The sequence below is a fragment of the Diabrotica undecimpunctata genome, chromosome 7 (assembly GCF_040954645.1).
Source record: "Diabrotica undecimpunctata isolate CICGRU chromosome 7, icDiaUnde3, whole genome shotgun sequence".
Classification (NCBI taxonomy): Eukaryota; Metazoa; Arthropoda; class Insecta; order Coleoptera; family Chrysomelidae; genus Diabrotica; species Diabrotica undecimpunctata.
Genome location: NC_092809.1, coordinates 140,931,705 through 140,958,942, shown reverse-complemented (window position 1 = coordinate 140,958,942; position 27,238 = coordinate 140,931,705). Strand labels below are relative to the sequence as shown.

At 34.4% G+C, this 27,238-nt stretch overlaps 1 protein-coding gene across 4 annotated transcripts in view; it reads left to right on the top strand.

Annotated features, from left to right (window-relative positions):
- The window catches only part of Tmem131 (Transmembrane protein 131), a 63,710-nt gene that overhangs the window by 29,123 nt on the left and 7,349 nt on the right, over nucleotides 1-27,238 (top strand). For 3 of the 4 annotated variants that reach the window (XM_072538353.1, XM_072538354.1, XM_072538356.1), the window contains 10 exons: nucleotides 8,345-8,458; nucleotides 11,626-11,745; nucleotides 13,364-13,527; nucleotides 14,587-14,888; nucleotides 15,518-15,777; nucleotides 19,747-19,923; nucleotides 20,348-20,572; nucleotides 21,413-21,604; nucleotides 21,894-22,110; nucleotides 23,939-25,557. In XM_072538353.1, coding sequence (XP_072394454.1) covers nucleotides 8,345-8,458; nucleotides 11,626-11,745; nucleotides 13,364-13,527; nucleotides 14,587-14,888; nucleotides 15,518-15,777; nucleotides 19,747-19,923; nucleotides 20,348-20,572; nucleotides 21,413-21,604; nucleotides 21,894-22,110; nucleotides 23,939-25,557 — 3,390 coding nt within the window. The remainder of the gene's footprint in view (nucleotides 1-8,344; nucleotides 8,459-11,625; nucleotides 11,746-13,363; nucleotides 13,528-14,586; nucleotides 14,889-15,517; nucleotides 15,778-19,746; nucleotides 19,924-20,347; nucleotides 20,573-21,412; nucleotides 21,605-21,893; nucleotides 22,111-23,938; nucleotides 25,558-27,238) is intronic. The other variant, XM_072538355.1, reaches the window with a different exon arrangement.

Sequence of the window (27,238 nt, the reverse complement as noted above, 5' to 3'; positions counted from 1 at the left end):
TCCTGATTTTGTGCTTCCCATCCGTTATTATAGACTTTCCGACTTAATATTGCCCAGAACTCTTCAATTGGACGAGCCTGAGGTAGGTTGGGGGGATTGTTTGCTTTCGGTACAAAGGTAAAGTAAAGTTTCGACTTGTTGACGAAATTCACTCGCCTTAACGCGCGGCAACATCTCGGAATTCTCTCTAATTGATCCTCTGTGTATTTTGGAGCTTTCCTTCTTTTCCGGTAGATAATATTGTTACTCGATAGGGTCCTGTATACTGTAGTCTTTCCAACATGAAATCTTCTGGCCAGTTTCCGCTGTGAGACCCCAATTTTGTTCTTAGCTGCTTCAATCAGTCTTGCCCCTCTTATATGGTTCAAAATCCGCGGTCGGCCACTTTTACGCAAGTTAACACATGGTATCCCTTCTTCACATTCTCTGATTGTGCGATAAATTGTCGATTTGCTTATGTTTTGATCTCGATAAATATTAACAATATCTCGTTTCGACTTTCGCCCAACCATATTATAAACACCTCGACGAGTATCAATTTTATAAGACATTTTGCAGAGCCCAAACCAAAATATTCTGCTTTGTTTATTAAATGTCAATAACTGATGAAATTTCAATTCCATGGCCTTCTTTGTTAAATGCATTTTGCTTCTCAATCAGACCAGGTGAAATTTTTCCCAAAACTTTAGGAGCATACGTTATTATGTAAACCAAAAATAAAAATTGAAACGTCAAAAATAAACTTATTTTAAACTTAAATTGTAGCTTATTCCCAATAAAAATAGTAATTTCAATGACTTAATGATATTGTTCTGTAACTGCAGTCTTTATTTTTAGGGATAGCGCAAAAGGTGGAGAGTAACCATTGTCCTGTTTTGTATATTGTGGTTAACAAGACTACTATAACGTCTAAGGTTTAATGTCTTTGAATACTAGTTATTCAAAGTCAACACTAGTTTCCCATGTGTATCTGTCAGTGTTCCTGGTTTTCTTTTTCTATTGTTGTGTTAATTCTTTAAATTTTTGTGTGTGTGTTAAAACTATCATGGCTTTTCTGGTATTCTTCAATTTCTGCGCATTGTTCTTTTTACCATTCATGTACGAATAAGGGCAAAGAAAATATTGATCGTTATATCACTACAAAATAAGTACTCTATTAAGATTGCGTTGTTTACATATTTTCCATTTTACGAATATTACACGGTATAATCAGAACTTATAGTACCCTAACGTATTAATTCATCGTGAAAACTAATCCTACGGTGCATTTTCCGATTATTTCGGTTTCTAATTGATCATTTCAAAGTGTGAATAATTGTTTTGAATCTAATTTCGGTGACCGTGGCAATGATAACGTTTTTATATATACTTTAAATCACCTTAGCATTATCAATGACGCAAAGATAAACAAAACAATTAATTTTTGTCATATGATGTCATTTTTTATTTATTTAGAGCTAAAATAAGGTTGTCGTTGATATCAACCGTGTTGTTGATACGGCTCACCTTTAATCGTTGTAAGGTCTTGCGGTTCTTCCATCCTGTTTTCTACGGAAAATGTTACTTAACGTGGTGGGATATGAAACCAGATGTATATTTTAGCATGATATTTATAACATGAAATGCATATATATATATATATATATATATATATATATATATATATATATATATATATATATATATATATGAAAGTAAAAGATTGCATTTTATTTCAATTTTAATTCCGCCATTGAAATAAATGCAGTCTAGTATTTGGCCGTTATAATTAAAATAACAGCCTGGTACGCTAGCAACGGCATCTATATGCAGTAACAAGAAGTTGGGAGACCTCTCTTGGCTATCGAATTATATATATATATATATATATATATATATATATATATATATATAACGACATTGTTTTGTTGACCATAGGAATTAAGATTTATTGCAATCCCATCTCTAGAGTATATTTATTATAATGCTCTAAAACCTATTTTTTTTTATTTTTTGTTATTTTTTAGCATTAATAGAAATACAAATAAATAAGTAAGTGCACACTGAAAATTGCACAAATTTTATGGACAAAGCTTATAACAAGACAAGAAAGAAAAAAAAATCAGAATAAGAATCGTTTGTACTTTTAATAAAAAAAAAAACAATAAAATTCTTCCAAACTTAAACATCAAAAATACTACCTAATTAAGAACCTACAAACTTCGCAAAATGTACCTAACAAAAAATAAAAATTAGGAAATCAGATTAATGAATTAAGGGCTCAAATATTCCACCTGCTTGTGCTAAACCGTAATCAAATCTGTCATACAGATTTCTTCTCCTATTTTGGAGTAGAGCTGGTGTAATGCCTGCAGAGAAATGAAGTATTTTTGCCCTTAATTCGACTAGGTTTGTGGTCCTTTCAAACTGATGCCTATAAATGTTTTCTTTAAGAAAACCCCAAAAAAAGAAATCGTTAGGCGCTAAGTCACAGGATCTAGCGGGCCATTTAATTGTACCACGTGTACTCATCAGTCGATCAGGAAACGTTTGATTGAGGAAGTCAATAGTTGCTCTATAGTTGTGAGCCGAACACCCATCCTGTTGGAAATACACCTCCTGAAAATTAACGGGAAGACGTCGAACTGCCGGATGGATCTCATCCTGTAAAAGTTTTTGGCACGTTGAGGGTTCCATCGATAAAAAATGGACCGACAATATGGTCGCCTAACATCCCAGTCCAAACATTTAACTTTTCCGGATGCTGCGTTCGCACTGCAACACTGAGGTGCTTATTTTTCCGAGAATAATACCTTCCAACGGATGGATTGTATTTTTTATGTAATGAAAATGAAGATTAGTCGGAAAATAAAATATTTTTAAATTAAAAAGTGTACATTTTCATTCTGTTTATCTAACATAATTTCACAAAACTCCATCCGCCTAAAGTTATCTTCCGAAAACAGTTCTTGTGTTGGTTGTATCTTAAAACAGTGATACTCATTTCTTTTGAGAACTCGCTGGACAGTTCGAGCATTCACGTTAACTTCCCTGTCAATTTGTACACTATTGCAGTGTTCACTAGCTTCCACAAAAGCACAAATAACAATATCCCTGTTTTGACGCTCCTTATCGACAGGTTTAACACATGGTTCATTACCTTCATGACACTGTTTACACATCCCGAAGTTTAAAAATGTTTAATGGTATTTTTAACTGTTGTAATACTTGGTGAAGGTCTATTTTCGAAGGCAACAATAAATAAACCAATTACTTCCCGTATCGAATGACCCTGAAAGTACCATGTTACAAGTTGCACTTTTTCTTGGACGATACACAACGTAATAGGCATTTTATTAATTATTTGTTTATTCTTTCAGAACTTCGTTTGAAATTTTTAATGTCAATGTGACAATTACGACAATTCGTACCTACTGTGAAATGAATATAGAGGTGGAAATATAGAGGCGTATGGTCAATAAAACAATGTCGTGATCTGTAGATGACGATAAACTAGACTGTAATGTTTCTAAGTAGAATACTTAAGTGCATTAAAAATTGAATCTCTTGATACACTTAAGTATTATACTTAGAAACATTACAATCTAGTTTCTTCTTTATATTTAAATAACTTGAGCTGTTGTTTTGGGGATAACTTGTCAGTTGTATGGTCAATAAAACAATGTCGTGATATCAGTAGCTTGGTTCTAAAAGGGCCAATGTCAATTTTAGACTGTTTGGGCATAAGTGCATTTTTGTCTTAGATTTCAAATAAACAACACTGTGTAAAAAGGGCCAATGTCTAGATAGAGTAACAACAGACTTACAGCATTACTTTTGGCCAATGTCAATCTCTAATCAACACTAATTTTTAAAGCAAAAAGGACCAATGTAGACTTCAGCCTCAATGCTTCTAAAAATTTTATTTCTATACAGGCCAATGTTGACATTGGCCCTTTTTTAACAAAACCTTCTTCGATTTGATTTGACATTGGCCCCTTATTTCTAGGTTAGGTTTCTGTCTATACACATTATCGTGAGTGCAAAAGTAGTACCTAATCTTTGTATTAAAAAATCGACAGTGGCTCTGAGGCCTCTGAGTGTGTGTTTTAAAATACAAAAAGTGATGGAGCAGTTATACCGTGGAAAGAAACTTGTTAACTTGTGTAAGTTAGACAAAATGGAAGCAAATAAACAAGCCGGTAAGTAAATAGGTTAACTTTATTTTAAAAATTGGTAATATTACAAGATTTAGATGTAAGGACGAAATGATAACTAAGTAAAAAATTGTATACTCAAAAAATGTACCATGTAGGACAAATTTAGTGACTAGGCCGACTGTATGAATATTAGTAATTTATGCTAAGACATTTCAGTCCTATAAATCTTATTTTCAAATCACTTAGTGCAATTTAATAACAATTTTTATTTAAATTTTAGATAATGTGCCGCTGCCTCCAAAACAGGATGATTCGACTGTTTTACAAGAAAACTATGATCCTGGACTAAGCATTTCGCCAGGTAGATAAACCAATGTAAATAGTTCTTTGTTTCAGATAATGAATTTTTTGCTCTCTTTGTTTCAGACAATAAATTACAAGATATAACAACTGAACAATCATCATCGAAAAATACAATAAAGAATAAACTGAGGTCGAAATCTTCTGTGATATATAAAGAAGAAGATGATAACTCAGAACGATTTAAGACTTTTGATGGAAGTTCAAGTGATGAATTTGAACCTTATGATAGTGACTCTTCTGACTCGGACAACTCAGAACCTAGTAAAATACAAAAAGACAATCATATTACTGCAGAATCAGAACATACGCTGACTGTCTGGAATGAAACTTCTTATAGAAGAGGAAGAAAAAAAGTTCTGGACGGAGAACAAATTAGAAAAAGGAAGCGTAATCCAAATAATTGGGAAAAGAATAAAAGAAAGAACTTAAAAACACTTGGAAAAGAATATGTTACAATTCAAGGTAAAAAGATTTCAGAGAAATCATTAAAAAATCCATGTCAATGCCGAAAGAAATGTTTTGAAAAATTATCAAATGAAGAAAGGCAGACAATTTTTAGTGAATTTTATAATCTTGCTTGGGAAGCTCAAAATCAGTTTATTGCCAGTCACATTCAAGAAAGAGAGAAGGCAGTACAAAGAATAAGAGGTCGTAATGAAACAAGTAGAAGAAAGTATAGCAGGCAATATTATTTAGATTGTAACTCAGAGAGAATTGAGGTTTGCCAAGTTATGTTTTTATCAACGTTAGATGTAACCTTAAAAAAAGTTCGGGTAATAATGAACAAAAAGCGTTCCTCAACATCAAATATTTGCTCAAGCGATGGTCGTGGAAAACATACGAACCATCCAAAAATAAAGGAAGAGGAGAAAGATGTAATAAGGCAACACATTCTGATGTTTCCTTCGTTTCAAAGTCACTACGCTCGAGAGAAAACTGCAAAGAAATATTTGCCTCCCGATCTTTCTATTTCAAAAATGTATAGGCTATATTGTGAGTATTGCCAAGAAAACAACATAACACCTAGAAACGAATCACTGTACAGACAAATTTTCGTGGAAGAATTTAACTTGTGTTTTAAAAAACCGTATAATGATACGTATACTACTTGCGATAAGTTTTCTTTACTCCTTAAATCCGTTACAGATGAAAATGAAAGAGCCCAACTTGAAAGTGAAAAATTACAACATCAACACTTAGCAGAGTTTGCTTATGAAGAGAAAAAGAAAGATAGACTGGCTTGCAAACTTAATCCAAATTTGGTGGTATTCAGTTTTGACCTACAAAAATGTTTGCCCACTCCCTACTTAAAAAGCAGCATTTCATTCTATAAAAGAAAATTATGGACTCTGAACCTTACCATTTTTGAGACGCAAGGAACTACAAACTCAGCTAAATGCTACCTATGGAATGAAACTATAGCTCAAAGAGGTGGACAAGAAATTGCTTCCTGTCTATACACCTACCTAAATAGTATTCCCTCTCATATAAATAAAATCATTATGTATAGCGACTGCTGCCCTGGGCAAAATCGAAATATTTTACTATCAGTTATGCTTCTTACCGTTATTGAACATTCCAAACACCAAGGAAGGAAGATTGATATTTATCACAAATTTCTAGTACCCGGACACACTCACATGGAAGCAGACACTATACATGCTGCAATAGAAAAAACTAAAAATTCTACTACTGCCAGGATAGATATTCCTAGAGACTGGGCTAACCTTATTCGTCTAATACCCAGAAAACCACCAATTTGTGTTCAAGAAATGAAGCAAGAAGAATTTCTTTGTTTTAAATCATTATTATCTGGCAAATTTCAGCATGCAAAAACCAATACTCAAGGACAACCAGTGGTGTGGTCTAAAATAAGACTTATTTACTATTCAAGTGGAAATCTTGGCGTGATGAAATACAAAAACTCCTTTACCGACGATGAGCCTTATAAAACATTGAGCTTATTAAGAACAAGAACTAGAAATTCTGGAACTACTCGTTTGTTACCAATCTCTGATAAACCATTGGGCATACCAGCGAATAAAACACAACATCTGAAAGACATGTTACCTTACGTTGAGGAGAGTAGTCGTCCATATTACCTTCAGTTTCTCAATACTTTGACTACATCACCATCTGCAACGGATAATTTTATTGCAGATGAGGAGTACGATCAAGATGATGAGATGTAATATTACCATTGTAATCCTACTGATTGTGACTATGTTTTTATAAAATAAACATTAATCTCTTCAAATTATTGCAATGTTATTATTCCTTAATTGGGCCAAAGTAACATTTTGGAGTATTTGTTTGTTTTGTTTGCAGTTTCCCAAAAACAGCGTTTTATGACTTTGGCCCTTTTAGAACCAAGCTATATATATATATATATATATATATATATATATATATATATATATATATATATATATATATATATATATATATATATATATATATATATATAAAGGCTGCGGTAGACAACGGAATTAGAAAAATTTCGAGAACTAAAGGGTAACTAAATCATCAAAATTGGAATGAAGGGGTTTTGAAAAGTGAACTGATTAACGAAAATATTTTCATATATTTGCTACTGGACTAATATACCGGAAGTTGCTTGTAACTTAGTTTTTTTTAATGGGACACCCTGTATATTTTTTAATTCTAGAAATATTTATATTATTCTCAACATTTTTGTTACGACTTTTCCATACCTATTGTGAACCGTTTTTGAGTTGAGTTAATGATTTTTATCTTCTACCATGTATATTAAATTCAATACCATCTAATTTAATTTGAATAAAAGTTTAAATTCCTTAATTACTTATTAACCACATACAGCTTTATCGTTTACAGTGTAAAGTTGTCTTTTTCAGTATGACATGGTGCTATCAAAATTGGTATAAAACCGGCATCATACAATTTTCGCCTAATTCCTTTTTTTCAAATAGGACACTCTATGTGTGATTCACTATTGATTTGTATTAGTATTCCCTATACCTATCTCTTGCTGTTTTCAAATAAATTAGGTTTGTATATTTTTGTCAAAAAAAAAATTATTTTTATAGACTATGTTGTGTTAATTTACAACTTTCATATTGTAAGTTAATTGAACAATTAAAAATATGTGTTATCAAAGAAAATAGGCACTAGCTTATTAATGTAATAAATGTTCAAAATGCTACCCATTAACTTACAGATAACAAATTAAAAGAGTTCATAAACAACATTTATGAACTCCTTTAATCAAATTTTCATTAGTAACTCTTGATATTGATTCTCCATCTATTTCGTTAAAAACTTTATCAGGCTTTATTTATCATTTTTTTTTTTCTTTTAGTGAAAGGTTTAGGGAACATCTTATTTTTTTATCCCTAAACATAGTAATCTAACGGTGACAATTGTGGGGATTTTGGTGGCCAGAGAAAGGGGTCTTTATTAGCTCCATATATAGATCCATCTATCGCTAAATATTTTATCAAAGACGAATATTGTTAGCCGGTGCTCCATCTTGTTAAAACCAAGCCTTGTTAGCCTAATTATTTGTAAAGTTTGCAGTGCTGGTACAATTACTTGCCGTAAAATGTTGCAGTAATGCTCTCCGTTTAAATTTTAGTTATAAGTCATGAGATATAATAATACATACTTATTATTTTTCTCAGCACAAAAAACCTTAAACGAAAAGGGCGCTTGAAATTTATTATCAAGTTTTTCTTGAGGCCACTTTTGTTATAAAAATTTTTGTCCCGGTTAGGCTACCCGGTACATAAAAATTTATATTAATTTTAAAGAAATTTAAATTTAGAGAAATTGTTAATACAGTACGATTTAATTTGTTGTAGAACATACCACCAAAGGGAAACACCTCCTTCAACGTGGTATTCCTCGGTCGAGAAGAAGGATATATAGAAAGTGACCTGTACATACATACTTCAGAGGGATTTCTGAAGTACAATGTAAGCTATTTCATGTTGTATTCAGAGACAGTTATTCTTTGATGTATGTTGTAGAATTTGCAATAGTTGAATTGAATTTTTTGGCGGATTTGTAAAATAAGTTTGATATTAGTTTTGTAAGTAAGTTTGATTATTCGTTTTGAACTGCCAGATAATATATAGAGTGATTCATAAAAATGGGTATTTTACTCGCAGACTCGTATTTCTTTTAATGGTGCTAATGACGCTAATTCGATTCCTAAATATATGAAAAAATTTACTGCTTCAATATTTCTGTACAATTTACAAAGATACTCGTCGAGAGGAATATGCATTTATTTAGCTAATGAAATTACTAAATACTTTTTCCATCAGTAGTAATATTCTTATTGACAAATTTAATAAGGAATTGCTATTCGTTGAAAATTTCATTGTTGTCGGATATTTCCTGGCCCATTATTTCCACAAATGATGGTATCGTTACTTTGGATTCGAAATATCCTATCCCACAGGTACTTTCGAGTTCGTGTAGAGGAAGTCTATTCACTACTAGATAAACTAGTCAATAGCGGAGTCCCTCAAGGATCAGTACTTGAACCAGTGCTGTTTATATCTACAACAGCCATGTTTCGCCCATTGTACGCAGTAAGGTTTTCATTTACGCTGATTATATGGATATATTTACCAAATTATATGGGAATCTCATTATTAACCAATATATTCTACACCACGATATTAACTCAATATTCATGTGGTCTTAACCACCAAATATTAAATCTGAAAACCATATTTACCTCAAAACAAGACGACAAATTAAGAGGCCACCAGATAACAGCAATACCTGCAACGACTGTAAACATTATTAACAACAGACTTGATATTACTATATTTTATTTAGACGACTACGTTCATCATGAGACAGGTGATAGAAAAGAACAAAGGGAAAAATATTGAAACATATATGACTTTTATATCCTTGAAGAAAGCATGTGATAGCGTGTCCAGGAAACAACCATGTGAAGCAATGAAAAAAATGCACTTTAGAGATAAATGGGTGAATATAACACAAAGACTACATAAAATATTACATTTACTACTTTTTGCAGATGACCAAGTCATTTTTGCACAAGAGATGAAGGATATGGAATATAAGATAAGGAAATTAAAAGAAAAATATGAACTATGGGGACTCAAGATAAATCTGTGTAAGACCGAATACTCTGTATTGGATCCGAGGTTGTAGATTTAAACTTACGTTTAGAATAAGAGACTTTTAGGGTCAATGATAAGCCGAGATGGTACTTGTATGAAAGATATAGAAATGAAAGTAGGACGGGGAAAAGAAGCCACGAAAGCACTCGATGGAGTGATAATCTGTCAATAATCTGTAGCTAAAGTACATTCATTTAGCAAATTCCCATCTGTAAATATGAGCACGTATTGATATTCGCCGTCTCCTTCGTCAAGAGGCTATTAAATATAATGTATTCCCTTAAGCCAGACAAATTCTCATGTTACAGATCCAAACTTGCCAGCATTTTAAATTCAAATTGTATCGTGTTGATTTTTAAGTTAATATATTGTTATATTTATGTTATAGTTATTGTTAAGTTATTTACTGGTGTTATTTTTTAGAGTTTAGTTTAATTGTGATATAATGATTAAATTTCAAGAAATTCATACACTAATAGTTTCAAAAGTAAATATTTTTAAAAATCATATGATACACATCAGTACGACCCCGTTTGGCTTTCACGTGCTTCTATTGATAATTGGGAGTTTGTAAAATGAATACGGTTTAGCTAATTCGGATGGTGGGTATGCCTTCTTGAGTGGGTTAGACTCTATAGCGGCAAATATTAAATTTTTGCTTAATAAACAAAACGGGATAGGAAAGTTTTGTTAAAACGAGTAAAACAATACTTATTGTTTATGAATCACCCTATAGATGTTGATTTTAATATAATTTAATAAATAATAATAGTCTCCCGTTTCATACCGCTTCGCGGCTTTGGGAGTATAGCAGGGTAGTCTGCTATATCTAGGGCCTACGGTATACAAGGAAGGTAACATGGCCAGTGCTACGTTTCAACCGCCTATTATTACCCCTGGTTTTACCCAAGGTACTCATTTTATTCAGGCTGAGTCGACCTGGGGCCTATAGACATTTTTTTAAAAATGTCTAGTTGTTGCCGGCGGTAGGATTCGAACTCCGGACCACCGGCGTGCGAGGCAAACATCATACCGCTTGCGCTACGCAGGCCCTTAATAAATATTATTTAAAAATAATAAATATTATTTAAAAAATAATATGTTGTGTGCTTCCTGTTTTTGTTGTTACTGATTGCTTAAAGTAGTTTTCTTAGATTATGCTTTTACTGTCGAAAACGTATAGAGAAAACATTGTCAAAAGCTGTATGCGTACAAATAAGAGCTTTTAGAGAATACCCGGAGAATATCTAAGGTTTTTGTCATTTGGTCTCTCCATCACTGCAAAACTTCTTATACTCTTCTTGTATACTAAATATTGTGGGTGATAGAAAAGAGCCTTATCTTACACCATGTTTTGATCTAAACGGTTTGGAAAAAATGTTGTTGACCTGTATTTTGCCGAAACTGTTTTCATGTATATTTTTAAGTAGAAGAATTAGATATTTTGGATCCCCCATATTTGTCAAGACCAACTCAACTTCGCAGAATCTAACGTCCTGTAATTAACGATGCGTAAATAGGTTTTAACATTAATAAATTCATATACTTTTTTCCCGTATTTGTTGGACATTTAAAATTTGCTCTCTCGTTCTTTTCAGGCATAAAATCTCTTTGTTCATCAGGTATATGTGGAAGCAAGACTGCTTGTGTTCTATCAGGCGTTGGAAAAACTTACAATTGTCCAATAAGACATCGTCTTCTTCGATGGATCGACGGTGATCGACGAACATCTGAGGAAATTGAGAAAGTCAGAAAATGGCTAACTACGGACTACAATCGATTTGCTTTCAAGGCCAATAGTTGTTCGTGCTTGGGTGCACCATGGGCTGTTTCGCCGCGAAGTATTACTACTAGTAGTAACAAATGTCCATTTTTTTTCACTGTTAACACATCTTTGATTAATTTTTTGGAAAAAGTAGACCAAATTAATTAGTTATTTGTTTTTCGTTGACAGTTAAAGCTAGTGTTTTTTGCAGGTACGTGGTGCTAGTACATACAGCCATTACAGGATACGACCCATAGGGGTCAAATTGCCATTGAATTCAACGTTTGCACCGTTAATTTTTTTGCACAATCCCCATTTGGAACCTCTCCAAGTAAGTATCGTAGATCAATGAGAGAATATAGTTTATTTTTAGTTGTTTTTATAGTCATAAAAAACAGAAATATCAAGCCCAATAATTGCTGCAAAAGAAAAACGGTTTTATGACGAATTGGGCTTAGATTTTGATGTATCATCTGAGTGGTTGACTCGCTTTAAGCAATACCATGGGATGAAGGAGATAGGAGTTCATGTAAAAAACTACGTGTTCTTGATCTGAACTACGAACTTATTTATAGCTTGGACGAAACTGGTCCTCAAACAGATATGGGAGTAAAATCCGATTGGCAAGAGACACATACTCAGACTAGATTCAGATTCACATTCTTAAAGATTTGCATGCCATAGTAATACACAACTGGCTAGATGATATGATTGACCGAAGGAGGTGGAGGCAAGTCCTATAGGTAGCAAAAACCCACGAAGTGTTGTGAAGTTTCACAGAGAGAAAGAGAGAGACGAATCTTCTGGAAATGTCTTCCAATTCCCTTTTACACGTGAAGGAAAAGCAGATTGCCATAAATTCAGCAAAGAAGGTCGATTACGATTATGTCCTACAGGAAGTCGCAAACTGAAATTGACGGTGATTGGTAAGGCGAAAAAACCTAAATCTTTTAAGGGTACTAATGCAAAAAACTACCTGTTGATTACTTCACTCAAAAGGAAAGGGTGGATGGATAAAACATATTTTAAGTTTGAAGCTAAATTTGCACCAGAAGTCACAATACATTTAAAAGCAAACAATTGACAATGCCTTTCACATCCAGAAACGTATGTGCTTAAGTCTGCTGAAGGCAAAGTGTTTGCCCCCAAACACGACTGTGTTAGTTCAGCATATAGTCCTATTCGGGACTGTATTTACGAACTCGGATATCCGTGGGAGTCTGTAAATTTTTCAATAATTGTGAAATCATGGAGAAAACTGTTACTAAACCCCAGAGATTGTGAACAACTAGCAATTGGAGAAGATAAAAATGAACTTACAAGTTTAATGAACTCAGTTCCTGGGAGAGACAATGTGGACGCAAGAAACTTGCGTCTAAGAAATCGAAGAGGAAAGTGTTGAAGAAGAGGAGGAGTTTACCCCTGGGAAATGAGAGAATCAGCTTCTAGAATACCTAGAGGACCAGGACGACGTACTACTCGCTGAAAAACTGATGCTGCGTAAAATGCAATGTAGAATTAAGAAACACGTTTTCGAACCAAAGACGCAGAAACAAGTGATAGACTACTTTCAAAAAGTACAAAAAATGAAAGTATAGATGAAAAATTGTAAATTAAAGCTTTAAGTGAAACTATATTTATATTTTTTGCTTTTATTTAACTTCCTTTAACCAATTAGCGGCATATCCGCGATTTTAGTTATCCGCGGCAACCGTGCAAATCAACTCCACTGATAAGTAGGAGTCGACTGTAATTTTGAAATTTTTTGTCTCTGTTTTATGACGTTACGTTCTCTGTGCTATGCAATAATTTCCAAACGGAGTATTATAAATATATACTTGGATTATTTCAAAGTCCCGATCAAAGGTGACTTCCCTGAAAGAATATGCAGTTACTCGCGTAACTAACAAATAAGAAATTTCGTAAAAATATTCCTTCTTTTTATTTAGATTGTAGAAGTACATGGCGAAGGAGGGGGATTTCATCTCGAATTACCAAATGGGGAATCAGAAGGAGCGAAAGATCTGTGGAAGTTAGATCCCCACGAAACTAAAGCCATCATTCGGGTGTTCATACAACCGGAGATCTTACAGAATTATACCGCATATGTTAGGTAAGTAGTACAGTTGATACCATCATTTATTTACTATTTTATCTCAAGTCGTACGAAGCGTTTTTATGCGGGAATGTAATTAGTATGTACAAAAATTACGCAATTTACCTTAGATAAATGAAAAAATTGTGTAAATTAGGTTTTAGTTTTGTTTTCTATACATTGTTGTCATTTTAACTATTATGCACTAGAAAAAACCCTATTTGATTTCTTAACATCAATTAAGAGTTTCCAAGTTGCGTCCTTTGTATATGTACTTTTTTTTACTTCTTCGGTCTGTTATTATATGTACCTTCTATCATGTTTTATAGTAGCAAATGTTTGTTTACTTACTCGTTTACTTGTTCGCGTACAAGGCGACGGTATAAGGGTACTGAACGCTGTGCCGTACGTACAGTTCATGGGACCGATAAGGCTTACCTTTTAGATACCTGGCTAGCGTTGGCGTGCTTCGTTTCCAGCGTCAATTTCCGATTCGAAGACACTGCAGGGCGGGGAGTTGGACTGGAGTCCAAAGCCATCTTAGCAAGAGAAGAAATCTCGCGTTAAAGCAATGGCAAAAGCTGGCTTATTGCTAATGTTCAGTATGGATAGGAACTGTGAAAGTACGGCTCAAGGATGCCTATGAAGAGTGTTCATCAAGAAAGGTCAAAAAAGTTACTACAGGGATAACTGGTTTGTGTAAAAACGTTCATAGTGTTGTCGCTGCTTTTGATCCGATGTCGCTTCGAATCCTATCATTGCGAAGCAGTATTCGTCAAGTTTGATTGTTTGCTCAAAGCTGGCTTTAAAATTTTTGGCACAGGTTAGTTTTGCCTACTGATGAGTCGTCGTTGTGATAATAATCTTGCTCAGTACGCCTGTAGAGCTGTATCTCTTAACACTATTTCTATACACGCTATAGGAGTGCCTGATAAAAACTATAGAAATATTGATGAATAAGAATAACTTAGAAAAGTTTGGTTAGTTCGTTTGTTGTTAGGGAGCAAATTGTAATGTTACTCCGAAAGGAACGCAATTTTAAAAACTTTTATGTATAAAACTATGTTATCTTTATAGGATACGTTTGAATAAACCAGACCTAACTCTAGTGGTGCCGGTAGAGGTTGAGGTAACTGAAGACACGGAGATCATCCATCCGAGCGGTTATGTCGACTTAGGTTTGGGCGGTCACTTGGATCACCCGACAGAAATAAACCTATGTCTGCATAACCCCAATACGAAGCACGTCAGGGTTCACAGTATCTACACCGAATCCAAGGCGCTCAAATTACAATATTACAATATCAGATTACCTCCAGCGAGAGAGACAGAAGAACAAGGGGATCAGTGCGTAGATGTCGGCACTATCATTGTTGACTGTAAGTATAGCTCTTTAAGTGGCATTATTATTATCAGGCTGAGATTAAATAGGAACAGTTTTAATTATATGACATCACAAACCAAAGACATTGCTTTTGGCGGTTATTAGAACCAAATAAATTGTTGTTTTTACTTGATTTTTGACAGATCGCACGCTGTGGTAAGATCATTAACAATTTCCATTAGAAACTCTTTAGATCTTCATTTTTAACTTGGGTTCCGTAAATCTTCAGGTTGCAGGAATATTCTTTAATTTCTACTTCACAGATTCTGTTCTTTAACTGCATGTTGAACTTGATATTTTCATTCAGATTTCAATTATGAAATTTCGATTTCTGCTGATTTAACGTCATTTTTCGCACATAGACCACCATATTTTACTGTATTTCTATTAATTGCGTCATATTTCCTAGCGAAATTATCGTGGTAGTAATTTTTGATGAAAATGCTACAAACCGAAGCATCAATAAATTCTTTTTTTAGAATAAAAACATTTTTCTGTAAATCACATTTTGCAATGTTTACTGTAACTTAGCCTCGAATGGTTTTTATTTTTGACAATTATCAGAACCAAATTACCCCCGTATATACATAGCCTAAGAGTGATTAACCGTTGATTTGTTTTTAGGGAAGACTGCTTACGAAACCAAAGACTTTTCAGGAAAAATAACAGTAAGTTATAGAAACGGTAAGAACAAGTCGGAGATCCCGTACCATATGACCATTTTAAAGGGCGGTCTAACGTACGATCCCCTCACAACGACGTATTTTATAAACGACAAGACAGTGGATTTGTCTGCGAGATCGTTCAAAGTAAAAAACGAGTTCGACGAGTACATTTATGTCGCTGACGTTATTTTTCCCCGTGATATTCACCATTATTTTAAGGTATGTATATTTTTATGAACACTTCTGTTCGATACTGTAAAGTTAAACACGGTCCTTTTTATTTATAAAATTTATTTATTTGTAAAATTTACATTTTTTATTTATTTTTTCAATTACTTTCGGAAGAGCGACACCTAGTGTCATAGATCAGCGAACGATTCCGTAAACTACAAATAAAATGTCTTAAACTTGTTTATTTAATACAATATTTATTTTAATTTGTATTAGAAATCCACTATTCTCTTTGCATTAATTTTTTTTTATAATTTGGAAACGAATAGAACTTGAGTTGACTATTTCTTGTTGAATTTTTAAAATTTATAATACACCATTTACGTAATCCCATTTTTTTTCAATGATGGTACTGAAATGTGCTAATAAAAATGCAAGGTTTACGCGCACGATCCTTTCTCGTATCCTCATTAACCTCGTTCGAAGACTTTCTTTGGCCTCTTATCTCGTCCATAACTGTACTTCTCCAAGTTTGTGCTGGGTGTCTTCTTTTTCTTTGCGGTTACACTATAGGACAGTCTTTGCAATACAAAAGCTATTTTTACGAAGTTTGTGGCCGATCCAACCCTACTTTCTGAACTTTATCCAAAAAATGCTAACAATTCTCCGTAGTCATTTGTTAATCATTGTTTGTCTATAAGGGCTTTTTATCACTTTCCCGGTTTCACATCCGTAGAGTAGAACAGACTTGACATTCGACTGGAATATTCGAATCTTATTGTGGTATAATGACCAGACCTATAAAACGGGGCTGACCATGCTAAGCTTTTCGTATTCTCATACGAATATCGTCTTCCATGCCTCCGCTTGCACGTTTTAGGGTACGAACTTACCGAAGATACATATTGCATATTTCGCGGACAATACATCGATATTAAAACAAACCCTCATTTTCTTATGAGATCGCACATACCAAGGATGTTTCACCCGTTCATCTTAGCGACCCATCATCACGGTTTACAGCGATTTCGATGCCAAAATAAAATAGTTTTATTGGTGGTTTTCAAACCACGTGACATTTGCCAGAGATATGGATGGCATAATAAATATACTGAAATGTATCCAGACTTATTATCTTATAAGCATAAAATCGTCTGAGTGGTGTTTCTCAAGATCTTTAAATAGGTGATGGTATTCTCCTGGATACTGCTTTTTTTATTTATAGGATGAGCCGAAAACAGGCGATTTAAAGAATTACAAATGATCCACTACTTTTTACTTAAAGTCATACATTCACTGTCATCACTACTTTTGCTCATGTATATAATTTTATAATGTAAAAAAGCTAACTTTCCCGGAACAAATGTCAGTCACCTCAAAAACCGCAAAGAACACTGAAAGGAAGGTATCTTCGGTATGTCCTGCCCGTCGTCGATGTAATCCGCGACCGCGACCTCCACCGCGCACATCCATGTATCTCTGGTATTTTCGTACCCTTAGTCTTTGAATGGTTTGACAATAGGCTTCTGAATTTTTTGGTTCGCCCCTAGGTATAAGCTCTACATAGATTAAACCCTTACGGTCCCAAAAAACAGTTGCCATCAGCTTTCTTGTGTTCAGATTTGGTTTTTCTTGTTTAGTTTTTTTGAGGGCGAGTTTGCATGATGCCACATGGATTGTCGCTTTGTTTCGAAAATTTTGTAAGAAACTCAAGTTTCGTCTACTGTTACAATACGGTCGAGAAATTGGTCACCACCATTATCATATCGTGCCTAAGAAATCAACGGCTGCTCCCATTGGTTTTGTCTTATGGACTTGCGTCTTCCGGGCGCACATTTTATATAGCCAAGGAGCTCATTCATTATTTCATGTAAGAGGGATCGAGAAATTTGTGGAAAAGAGTCATGCAGTGTTGTTAAAGTGAATCATTGGTTTTTCTGAATTTTATCGTCAACTGTTTTGTTCACTCCTCCGTCGCTACAGACGGTCTCCCACTCCGTTCTTCATCGTTCACACTGGTTCTTCCTTGGTTGAACATAATGCACCATTTCATCACTGAAGATTCGTTTATTACATTTTCATCATAAACAGCCTTTATTTGCCTATAAATGTCGATAGGACGAACATTTTGCGGATTCAAAAACCGGAAGAATGGAGAACGAACGAACTAATTGTACTAGTCAAAAAAGGAGATAAATAACAGCCAGAAAACTACATAGGTATAAACTTGTTAAATACTACCCTAAAACATACAACTAAAATTTTACAAGAACTAATGAATCAGAGGATAAGTTTAACAGATGAACAACAGGGTTTTTGTAGTGGAAGGTCTTGTACAGATGTAATATTCGTTATAAAGCAAATTACTGAGAAATCACTATAGTATAATAGATCGGCATTTTTGTGTCTGATTGACTTAAGAAAGCATTTGACCGAGTAAGGCTCAAAGACGTAATTCATCTTCTTTATAATAGAGAAGTTCCCCTAAATATTATAAAATCTATTGAAAACATCTACCAAAACAACAAAATTGAAGTTGGAATAGATGGACAACTTACAGAACCTATAGAAATAGGCAGCGGAATAAGACAGGGAGACTCATTGAGCCAATCTCCAATTTAATCATGGATGAAATCATTAAAAGCGTTAACAAAGGAAGAGGATCCATAATGGCGAACAAAGAAGTAAAAATACTCTGTAAATAGTCTGCAACGACTGGTACACATATTTAACATAAGAGCAAAAGAATTTTATATGAAAATCTGATCTCAGAAAACTAAAACAATAGTAATCAGCAAAGAACCAACCAGATGTAAAATAGAAATTGATAGAACTAGTATTGAACAAGTAATGGAAATAAAATATCTTGGAATTACACTATCCAGCTATGGAGACCTGGACAAAGAAGTGAGAGATCAAGTACAAAAAGCAAATAGATTGGCAGGATGCCTTAATAACACTATATGGCGCAACAGACACATAAACACTAAGATGAAGTCAAGAATTTATAAAGCAAGTGTAAGACCAATAATGGCATATGCCTTAGCAACAAGACGCGAGACAGCCACAACACAAAGGCTACTGGAAACATCAGAGATGAGAGTACTGAGAAGAATTACAGGAAATACGCTGAGAGATGGAAAGAGAAGTGAAGATTAGAAGAAAATGTAACATACAATGTATAAACGAATGGACACAAAATAGAAAAAAAGAATGGAATAGCCACATAAGCAGAATGCGGGAGATCCGTGTCATCAAAAGAGCAAGAGATATAAGTCACCAGTCGGCAGAAGAAGTATCGGACGACGCGACCGCGCATAACATGAAGTGACCGCCAATGAACAAGCAGAATTGCTTATAAAGAGAAGAAGAAAAACTGAATCACACTGCGTACTTCAAATTTGGCGGGATTTTTATGAGCGCCGCCATTTTAAAATGTATAGAACCATAAGTTATATATATATATATATATATATATATATATAAAATAAGACTGAGCAAGTCGGCAGTTTCCAATGTCAACAGGATCTCTCAACTAATTTCTATCTCTATCTAGCTCGTTATTTTGTTTTACCCTCTCTCTCTCGTCTTGATGTCAAGTAGGAGTAGTAGCGCGTCAGGGGTTTTATATATGTCCATGATTTATATCTAAGTCTATGCGTATAACCACTATAATTCGCCCATCTCCGTACAAAAAGACAGAGGCAGAGGAAAAAAGTTTAAGGAAGATGGTCTCTTCACTTGTCTAGAAGTCTAGAACAAAGATGTGTGACTACAGAGCACAGTAACAAAACTTGAAACTTGTCTCACACTGGTGCGGCAGACATAAGTGGCGCGCACGAAGTCGCCGCGGTCGTCGACAACTGTATCGTGTGCCTTTTTTTATTTTATAACTTTAACTACAATCTCACTCTCTCTCCCTCTTTCTCTCTCTCTCTCTCTTTCTCTAAATCTAATATTATAACTAGAACTATCACGTCACTTGAATTGATACTCACCCTTGTGTTTTTCTTTCAGATTCAGAGCCTTTGGCCGAAGGTGATAAAACCAGGCGATGAAACTAATTTATTTAATATTAAGTTAAAAAACAACATTAGGCTATCAGATCTCCAATTGCAATCATTCATTCTTTTAAAAACGAACATTTCGCACGTGCGGGTTTCCTTAGTCAGTTACAATGGGAAGCTGCAAGTGGTAAGTAAATTTCTTTATTTTTTTGTAATGTTTAAGTGGTTTACAAGATCTTTAAATAGACATAGGCGAATATTTACATAAAAAAAGTGGAAAGAATACGCATAAATATGCTTGTATGTATAAAGTTTTGCAAACATCTAGCGAACCAATTGTATATACGACATTATTTAAAATATCGGATCTAACCTATAAATAGAACCACATGCGGCTTAGAAAAAAATATCTTTCAAACTTCATATGTCAAATTTTGAACACAATCGGGTCATCCGTTTGCAAATTAGTGGTTTTCAAAACAGTAGAAACATCTCTTGTGTTAATATTTTGCACAACTGTTTGTGTTTTCACTTGTCTCTGAAAACCATAAATGACTAAAAAGTCATAATAATGTCTTTATATTCATGATTTTGTTATAATTTTTTTTTAGCATTTGCCATTTAAAAGTAAGGATTTTTCTTTGGAAATCGGACTTCTGGGCTTCAACACCAAGAAAGAAGTCTATTTTATGATCGTCAACCATAATCCCGTTACACTGAACGTGAAACACGTTCATTCTTCGATTCCAATGACGCACGCAGATATTTTAGGATGTGGTTCGGGTGATTTCAGACTGGTGTTATTTTCTCCTTCATTTCAGAATCTCTCTAAATGTGTAAGTATATATTTGTTTTATTTGTGTATTCTTGCAATTTTGTAAAATATTCGCCAAATCTACTGAACCACGGACACATATCGATAAAGTAGGTCCCACGCCTACGAGGAGCTTATAATTGTTAGTCGAATTATTAGGAATGTTGTCGATGCCAAATGTGTAAAATTGTTGGCCCCACGTTGGGCACCAAAGGTGTTACGTATTATCATCCACCTTATACAGCGTCTCACACTAACTCGGTCCTCAGAAGAAATGTATGCTTATTCGTATATGGGGTTAATACAGACAATGTTAAATATAAGAAAGATATCAAAAATAATGTAATAAAATACTTGACAAGTTACAAGACAAGAAAATATGCTAAGAGCTTAAACGTAGTAATAATTTTTCTTAAATTGAATGTTGACGTTTTTCTTATTTTAAGAAAAGTTTTAACGGTGAGATTCTAATTTCGGATGGAAGAAACTGTTAAAACGTAAACAGATGACACATATCGTCGTGGTAACCGCAACAGGTATGTCAAACATACATGTCATGTTTACAATAAAATTTATGTCGATATACGAGGGTTATGCTATAATAAATAAATATAGCGGAAAAATAATTCCAGTAATAATAAAATGTATGAAAAATGTGAGCGCTAACTGTTTTCTCGTAACGTTTTCTTAACTTCATTGATCTCACAATGAATATGAACCCTTTTAAACATTAATTTTTAACAAACTGACTACGATGAAACACTAAAGCGATCTTTGAGCTGCTAACGACGATTTTCCTTTCTTCTTCCTACTAATTTTAATTAAATTGTTCGTTATATAACTAAAAACATATATCTTTTAGCATAATCTCAAAGCAGGACATTATGCTATAATAAAAGTCACCATTACAACGACTCAAGTGGAAGGGCAAGTATGGGGAGACATCTACGTGGAAACTCAGTTCGAGAATTTGAAAATCCCAGTTCATTTTAAAATAGCGCCTGGAAAGTTGGAAATCGGAGCTGATAAACTTGTTTTCGATCAATGCTTTCCGGTGAGTATTTGATATTTTGTTTTGATATATTTTTGTTTGAATCCAACTACGAGGTAGAAATAAAAATTATAAAAATAGCACATAGATGGCACTGTATAGATGAAATAACTGTTTTGTTATTTGGCACACTTCCAAATCAAGTAGTTCAAATGTATCAATTGTATTTTAATAATTGCTTCTGATTTGTCGAAGGAAAAACGCCCATGACCTTGTGTTGCAACATAATATTAGTACGAAATACATCAAAATAGGTTGTTATATATTTGATTTCAATTTATGTGTGTTTCAGGGCAAATTATGCACGCACCCCTTAAAGGTGCACTCGAGTTTTAACGACCCGATGGTAATAGAAGACGTTATTACGTTGCCACCTGACAAGAGGATAAGCAGTCGACTTACAAGCCATATTCTCGCGAAGACTTCGAAAGTGGTAGGTCACGTCTTCTTAAATGCTGAGTTGGGGTGTCATCCCGAATGTTACACCGGGCTGCAAAGCGATACAACAGGTAAGTTATATTTAAATGTGTTAAATCAAATCAATCTAGTGGATAATTTGGATTCCGTTAAAAAAATGTAAATATAGAGTGAGTTGAGAGTACCTTAAAACCAGCAATAGATGCTTTTGGATTTTCATCGATACCTTGCTGAAAGTCTGCAATATTTTCAGATGTCCGTGAAGACATACGTACATATTTTTGTGTACCAGTCTCTTTAAATAGCTTTGCCAAAACACTTTTTAGTGAAACTACAGCTCAGGATGTCCTTCTCAAGGACATTCTTCATCGTAATCTAAAATTTGATACTGCCATTCGTTATTTACTTTTACGCCTCTCCTCTTCCTCATTCCTTGAGCTTTTATCAGGGTTTGGTGAAATATTGTTAGCTTGCCGTTTCCATTGGCTTCGATCCTGTGCCAGATAGACTGCTTCATAGGCATTTTCCCACCAGAGTCTTCATTTGGTCTGCCTATCGTATTGGAAGCCCATCACGCCTGTATGTAAGTCAAATTTGTAGTTTTACTTTGTGCTATGGGTTGAATATTTTATTCTCAAAGTCTATGCTAATTAGAACAGTTCTTGAGGGCTCAATATAGTTAAAGTATCGCGATTAAATTTTTATGATGCTGGTCTCAGATTTGACGTTTTTACACCATTATTGTCATATCTCGTAACTTATATAGTCTAGGAAGTTGAAGAATGAACATACATGATGTAACAATGGAATAAATGTTATGCGGAAAGCATTTTACATCGGCAATTTAGCTACGGTATGGGATTTATGAAGTGAATCCATACAAAAACAGGTGTAATTACGTCGAGAGGCCAATAACTGGTAGACAAGCTTAAATGGTACTTGAAATTTGAGTGTGTTTATGGTTGAGTATTTGAGTACTGAAATAACTAAAAATAAATCGTCGGTCGGCTGAATTGAAACTTTTTGTACGACTAATCTCCTGTAATATTTTTTTAATGTAAGCAATTATAATTTTAAGCAATTTTTATATAAAAAAAACTAAATTTTGGAGAGTCTTCGATACATTTCTTATTTCATTATGTTTTTCAATTCAACAATTTTTGGATAATTTTTTAAAAAATCTTCTAATCACATCAATTGTCATGTTTGAAAAATCATTTAAAGGACTGGCATTCGATTTTGCTCACTCTATCTGCTGCTTCAATCGCAATACAAATGGTCGGGTTCTTATACCCGTACCATAACCAAATTTTTTAATGTTTTTTTGTGGAGTCCAAGTGTACAATCCTTTGTGTGTTTTTTTTTCATTGTTTAAAAGAGAAAAGAAAAAATAGCAATTTTCTGCCTTCCACACGATCTCTCCTAGTAGGATACTTTATATTTGACGTACGTGAACATTGTTAAATTAAAATTAGTTATTTAAATCACTGCTCTTCTATCCGACACCCTGATAGGGTAAAAGGAAGGGGAGAAAGAAAGAAATCACTGCTCTCTTGTAGCAAAGCTCCGAAGATGGCTTTTTAGTCCGAACGCGCTCAGCTAGGAATTAAAATCTTTTACACACTTCAATAATACTCTCTTTTCACTCTTTTCACTCTTTTCCAACTTTTGCTTTGTCATAAGTGTGTAAAAAAGACATATCAGTTTTTCATTTATTTTTTTAATGATACTATTTTGTACGGATTTTATAAACAGTCGTCTACCAGATCTTGGTCTACAAATTGTCTTAGATATTATAGAGCACTTAATATTTATTACGTTACAAGATGTACGAATATGTTCATTTTTTGGACTTCCAACCTTGAAAAGTAAAACATACTCAGTATAGTATTGTATTGACAATACAACTTTTTTTTTCAGCACAATGGTTGAAGATGTTTTCGCTCTCTAAGTTTGTGTACGACTTCGATTTACATCTAGTCAACACATTCTACAATAGATACTTAAACCTAACCGCAAACGGAACCAAAAGATGGCAAAATATATCCATGCGGCTAGATACGTCAGAAGTAAGAGGTCATGTCTTTAGGTCAAGAGTAAAAATGAGTTGGCCAAGTCTGTTGGTCGATAACAACCTGGAAAACAAATCTATCATAGTGTTTCCTCGAACACAAGTGGGGAATATGAGCTATCATAACATCACTATCCGTAATCCTGCCAGTGTTACTATAGTGGTACAGTTGGTATTAGGAAGCGATTATCCTAACTATCTAGATCTGTTGGCAGGCTTGCCGCCCAATCTTGACGTCGAAAGTATATACGACAGATTTTTCACTACGGGATTTTTCTTTCCTAATGACACAAGGCACGAACAAATCAATTATTTTAATGAAATGCTAGGGGTAAACGTGCATCCAGAAAGCATCCCCGTTTTGTTACCCCCCGGAGAAACATTTACCTTCCCCGTGGGATTTTACGCGGAAGACGGACATTGCCATTCGGCTGTAGTATTACTAAGGAACAATCTTACGATTTTAGAAGTTGTCCGGTTGAATGCTAAGGGTGTGCAACCTTTGTTTAAGTTTGGCAATCGAAAACCAGGCTCCTTGCAGCCTCTAACGTTCGAGATGACCGAGAGACACTTCAGGGATTGCGAGAAGCAAAAATTTTACACAGGTGATCCGAATTTTACAGTCAAAAGAACTTTTACAGCAAGGAATATCGGGGACGTGACTCTGTATGTGAATTCGTTTCACATAAACGAATATCCTTGTGAAGGTTATGGCTTTAAGGTCATGGATTGCGAATCATTCGTATTGTACCCCAACCAAACTAAGAAGATAGATATAGCATTTACGCCTGACTTAACACTGTCGAAAATTTCTCGAACGTTACAGTTAGGTACCAGTCTGAACATGCCGGTGAATTACACCCTGTACACGACGATCCCATCGTTATATCTATCGTTGTGCTCAGATCTGATAGCAAGACCGACTTGGGAGGTCTATTTAAGTTATTTGGCAGTGGTCGCCATGTCACTGCTTCTATTTATTATAGTATCCGTAGCCACTCTTGACGCTGAGCGTATCAAAAGACAAGCTATGGATTCTTTTATCTTCCCCAGCAATTCTGCAGTCCAACCCGTTCTCGATTTGAGGTTGGTGGGGCAGCAAATCAGGGAAGAAATACAGTCACAGAAAGCTGTGACCGTTAGTAAAGAGGAAACCAAATTGGACCAGGTCGAGAAGGAAGCCACGAAAGAAGAGGTTCCGGAAATTAATTCTAAACCTGAGGTGGAAAGATATACGGTGCTGGTTCCTACGACCGGAAAGGCCAAGAAGAAGTTGGCCAAACGGAACAGTAACGAATCATCCCCGGTGGAAGGGAGCTATATGCAGGTGGCTGACAAAGTGGAGAAGAAGAAGGAAAGACATCTGGAGCCGAAACATAAAGTTAAAGAGACTAAAGACGAAAAGGAGGTTGTGAAAGTAGAAGAGAAAGAAAAGAAACATGTACAAAATAATATTAAGGAAAAAGAGGTAAGTAATTTCGCTTATTTTGAGATTATTTTCAATTATATACGGGTAAAAAATTGCACACCAACTATAAATGTTACAGGATATTAAAATTACAAATTAAATCAAATATAAATTGAAACTAACGACAAATATATTTTTGATGTGAAAATTGATGAAATCATATTATTAACACATTTCTAGTAACTTGCTTCTGTCCGTATGTACAGATGGTATTTTATAATCGAAATTTAAATCAACTTCCCGATGAACTAGAGACCTGAAATTTTTCACACAATTGGAGACTGATATAGTTCCTCTCACTGCTTTTTTCAGTGCCTCTTTTTTTCTAATGCATGGAGTAGAAAGCAACAAAAGCATTGTAGATGTCCGTGAGTATTCCTGAATGAAAACCAACATATTACATTATTAAAAAATATTTATATATTCAGAAAGTATATTCATGTACAGATATTTAATTGGTTGGCATTTAACCACACTCAGTCCCTAACCAATCGAATCGTGCGTATATTTAAATAAGGAAATATCGTTCCTTGACCGAACGATATCTTAATGATATCTAACAGTGAAATGTAAAAGTTTTCCATGTAGTTTTTAAGGGCTAGCGTAATAATTCTAACCAAAAGAACAAAAATTGATGTTAAGGATTGTTGGGGTAAAATCGCTTGTTTGGATAAAACTCGCTTGCGTAAAATTGATACACTAGTTTCTACTTTATTTTTACTGAAACAAACTTACAAACAACTGATTACAAAAATTGTACTTCTGCTCTCAAATAAAGTCTATAGCCATCTTGATCTTCTTCTTTCTGCGCGTCTGCTGTCACTTTTCAACCAAGGGTGTGGACAACTGCACCCACTCTAACCGCAACTGCACTCGTGTTTAATTCTCTGTAACAAGGATGTTGTAGTATTTTGTGCCCGAAAAAAAAATATATATATTTTCCCTGTGCCACTTCCAATTCCACTTTTGTTTAGAGATTATACTTTTGTACCATTAATGATATCGGGCTTCGTTGATGTGGAGTTTGGGTGGGGGTGGAACGATGAATCTTGACGTCGAGAGCTAAATTGATGGACGAAGCGGACGAAATTTTTTTGTTGGTAGGGAATTGGGGAAAGGTCTCCATCTTGAAGATAACCGGTCTTTTGTTGAGATAATTAGGCCTTTTTTGATCTCAATAGCTTCTCGGATAATACTTGTAATCCTGATATATAAACCGAAGAAGGCTGTAGTTATAGAATTAAAAAAATTGACCTGTATAATCGTGGTGCTTTACTGGGCAGATATTGAATGGAATTGAATATTCGAATCGTGGATAGTCTGCACAAGGAATTTTATAAACTGTGTTATGCAGACTGTTCAGTGCTTGTTCCGTGTCCACCGTCTTCCATGTTACAGAATTACCGGAGAATAAAAACAGAATTTATAAACCATCATTCAACATTCCATTTCAGTCCTCAAATTTTTCGACAGAGCAGGATTATCTCCATTTAGGTCACAATAGTGATTTTAGTTAGAATTATCGCAGAATCTATTAGGATCGAAAAACACCGCAATTGTCTCAATAAAAGAGAACGGCATTCGGGTTACCTTCAAAATGTAGACCTTTCCTTAGTCATAATGTCCAACCTTCAGCCATCAATCAAGCACACTCCTTCAAAAATCTTGGCTCCATCCCCTC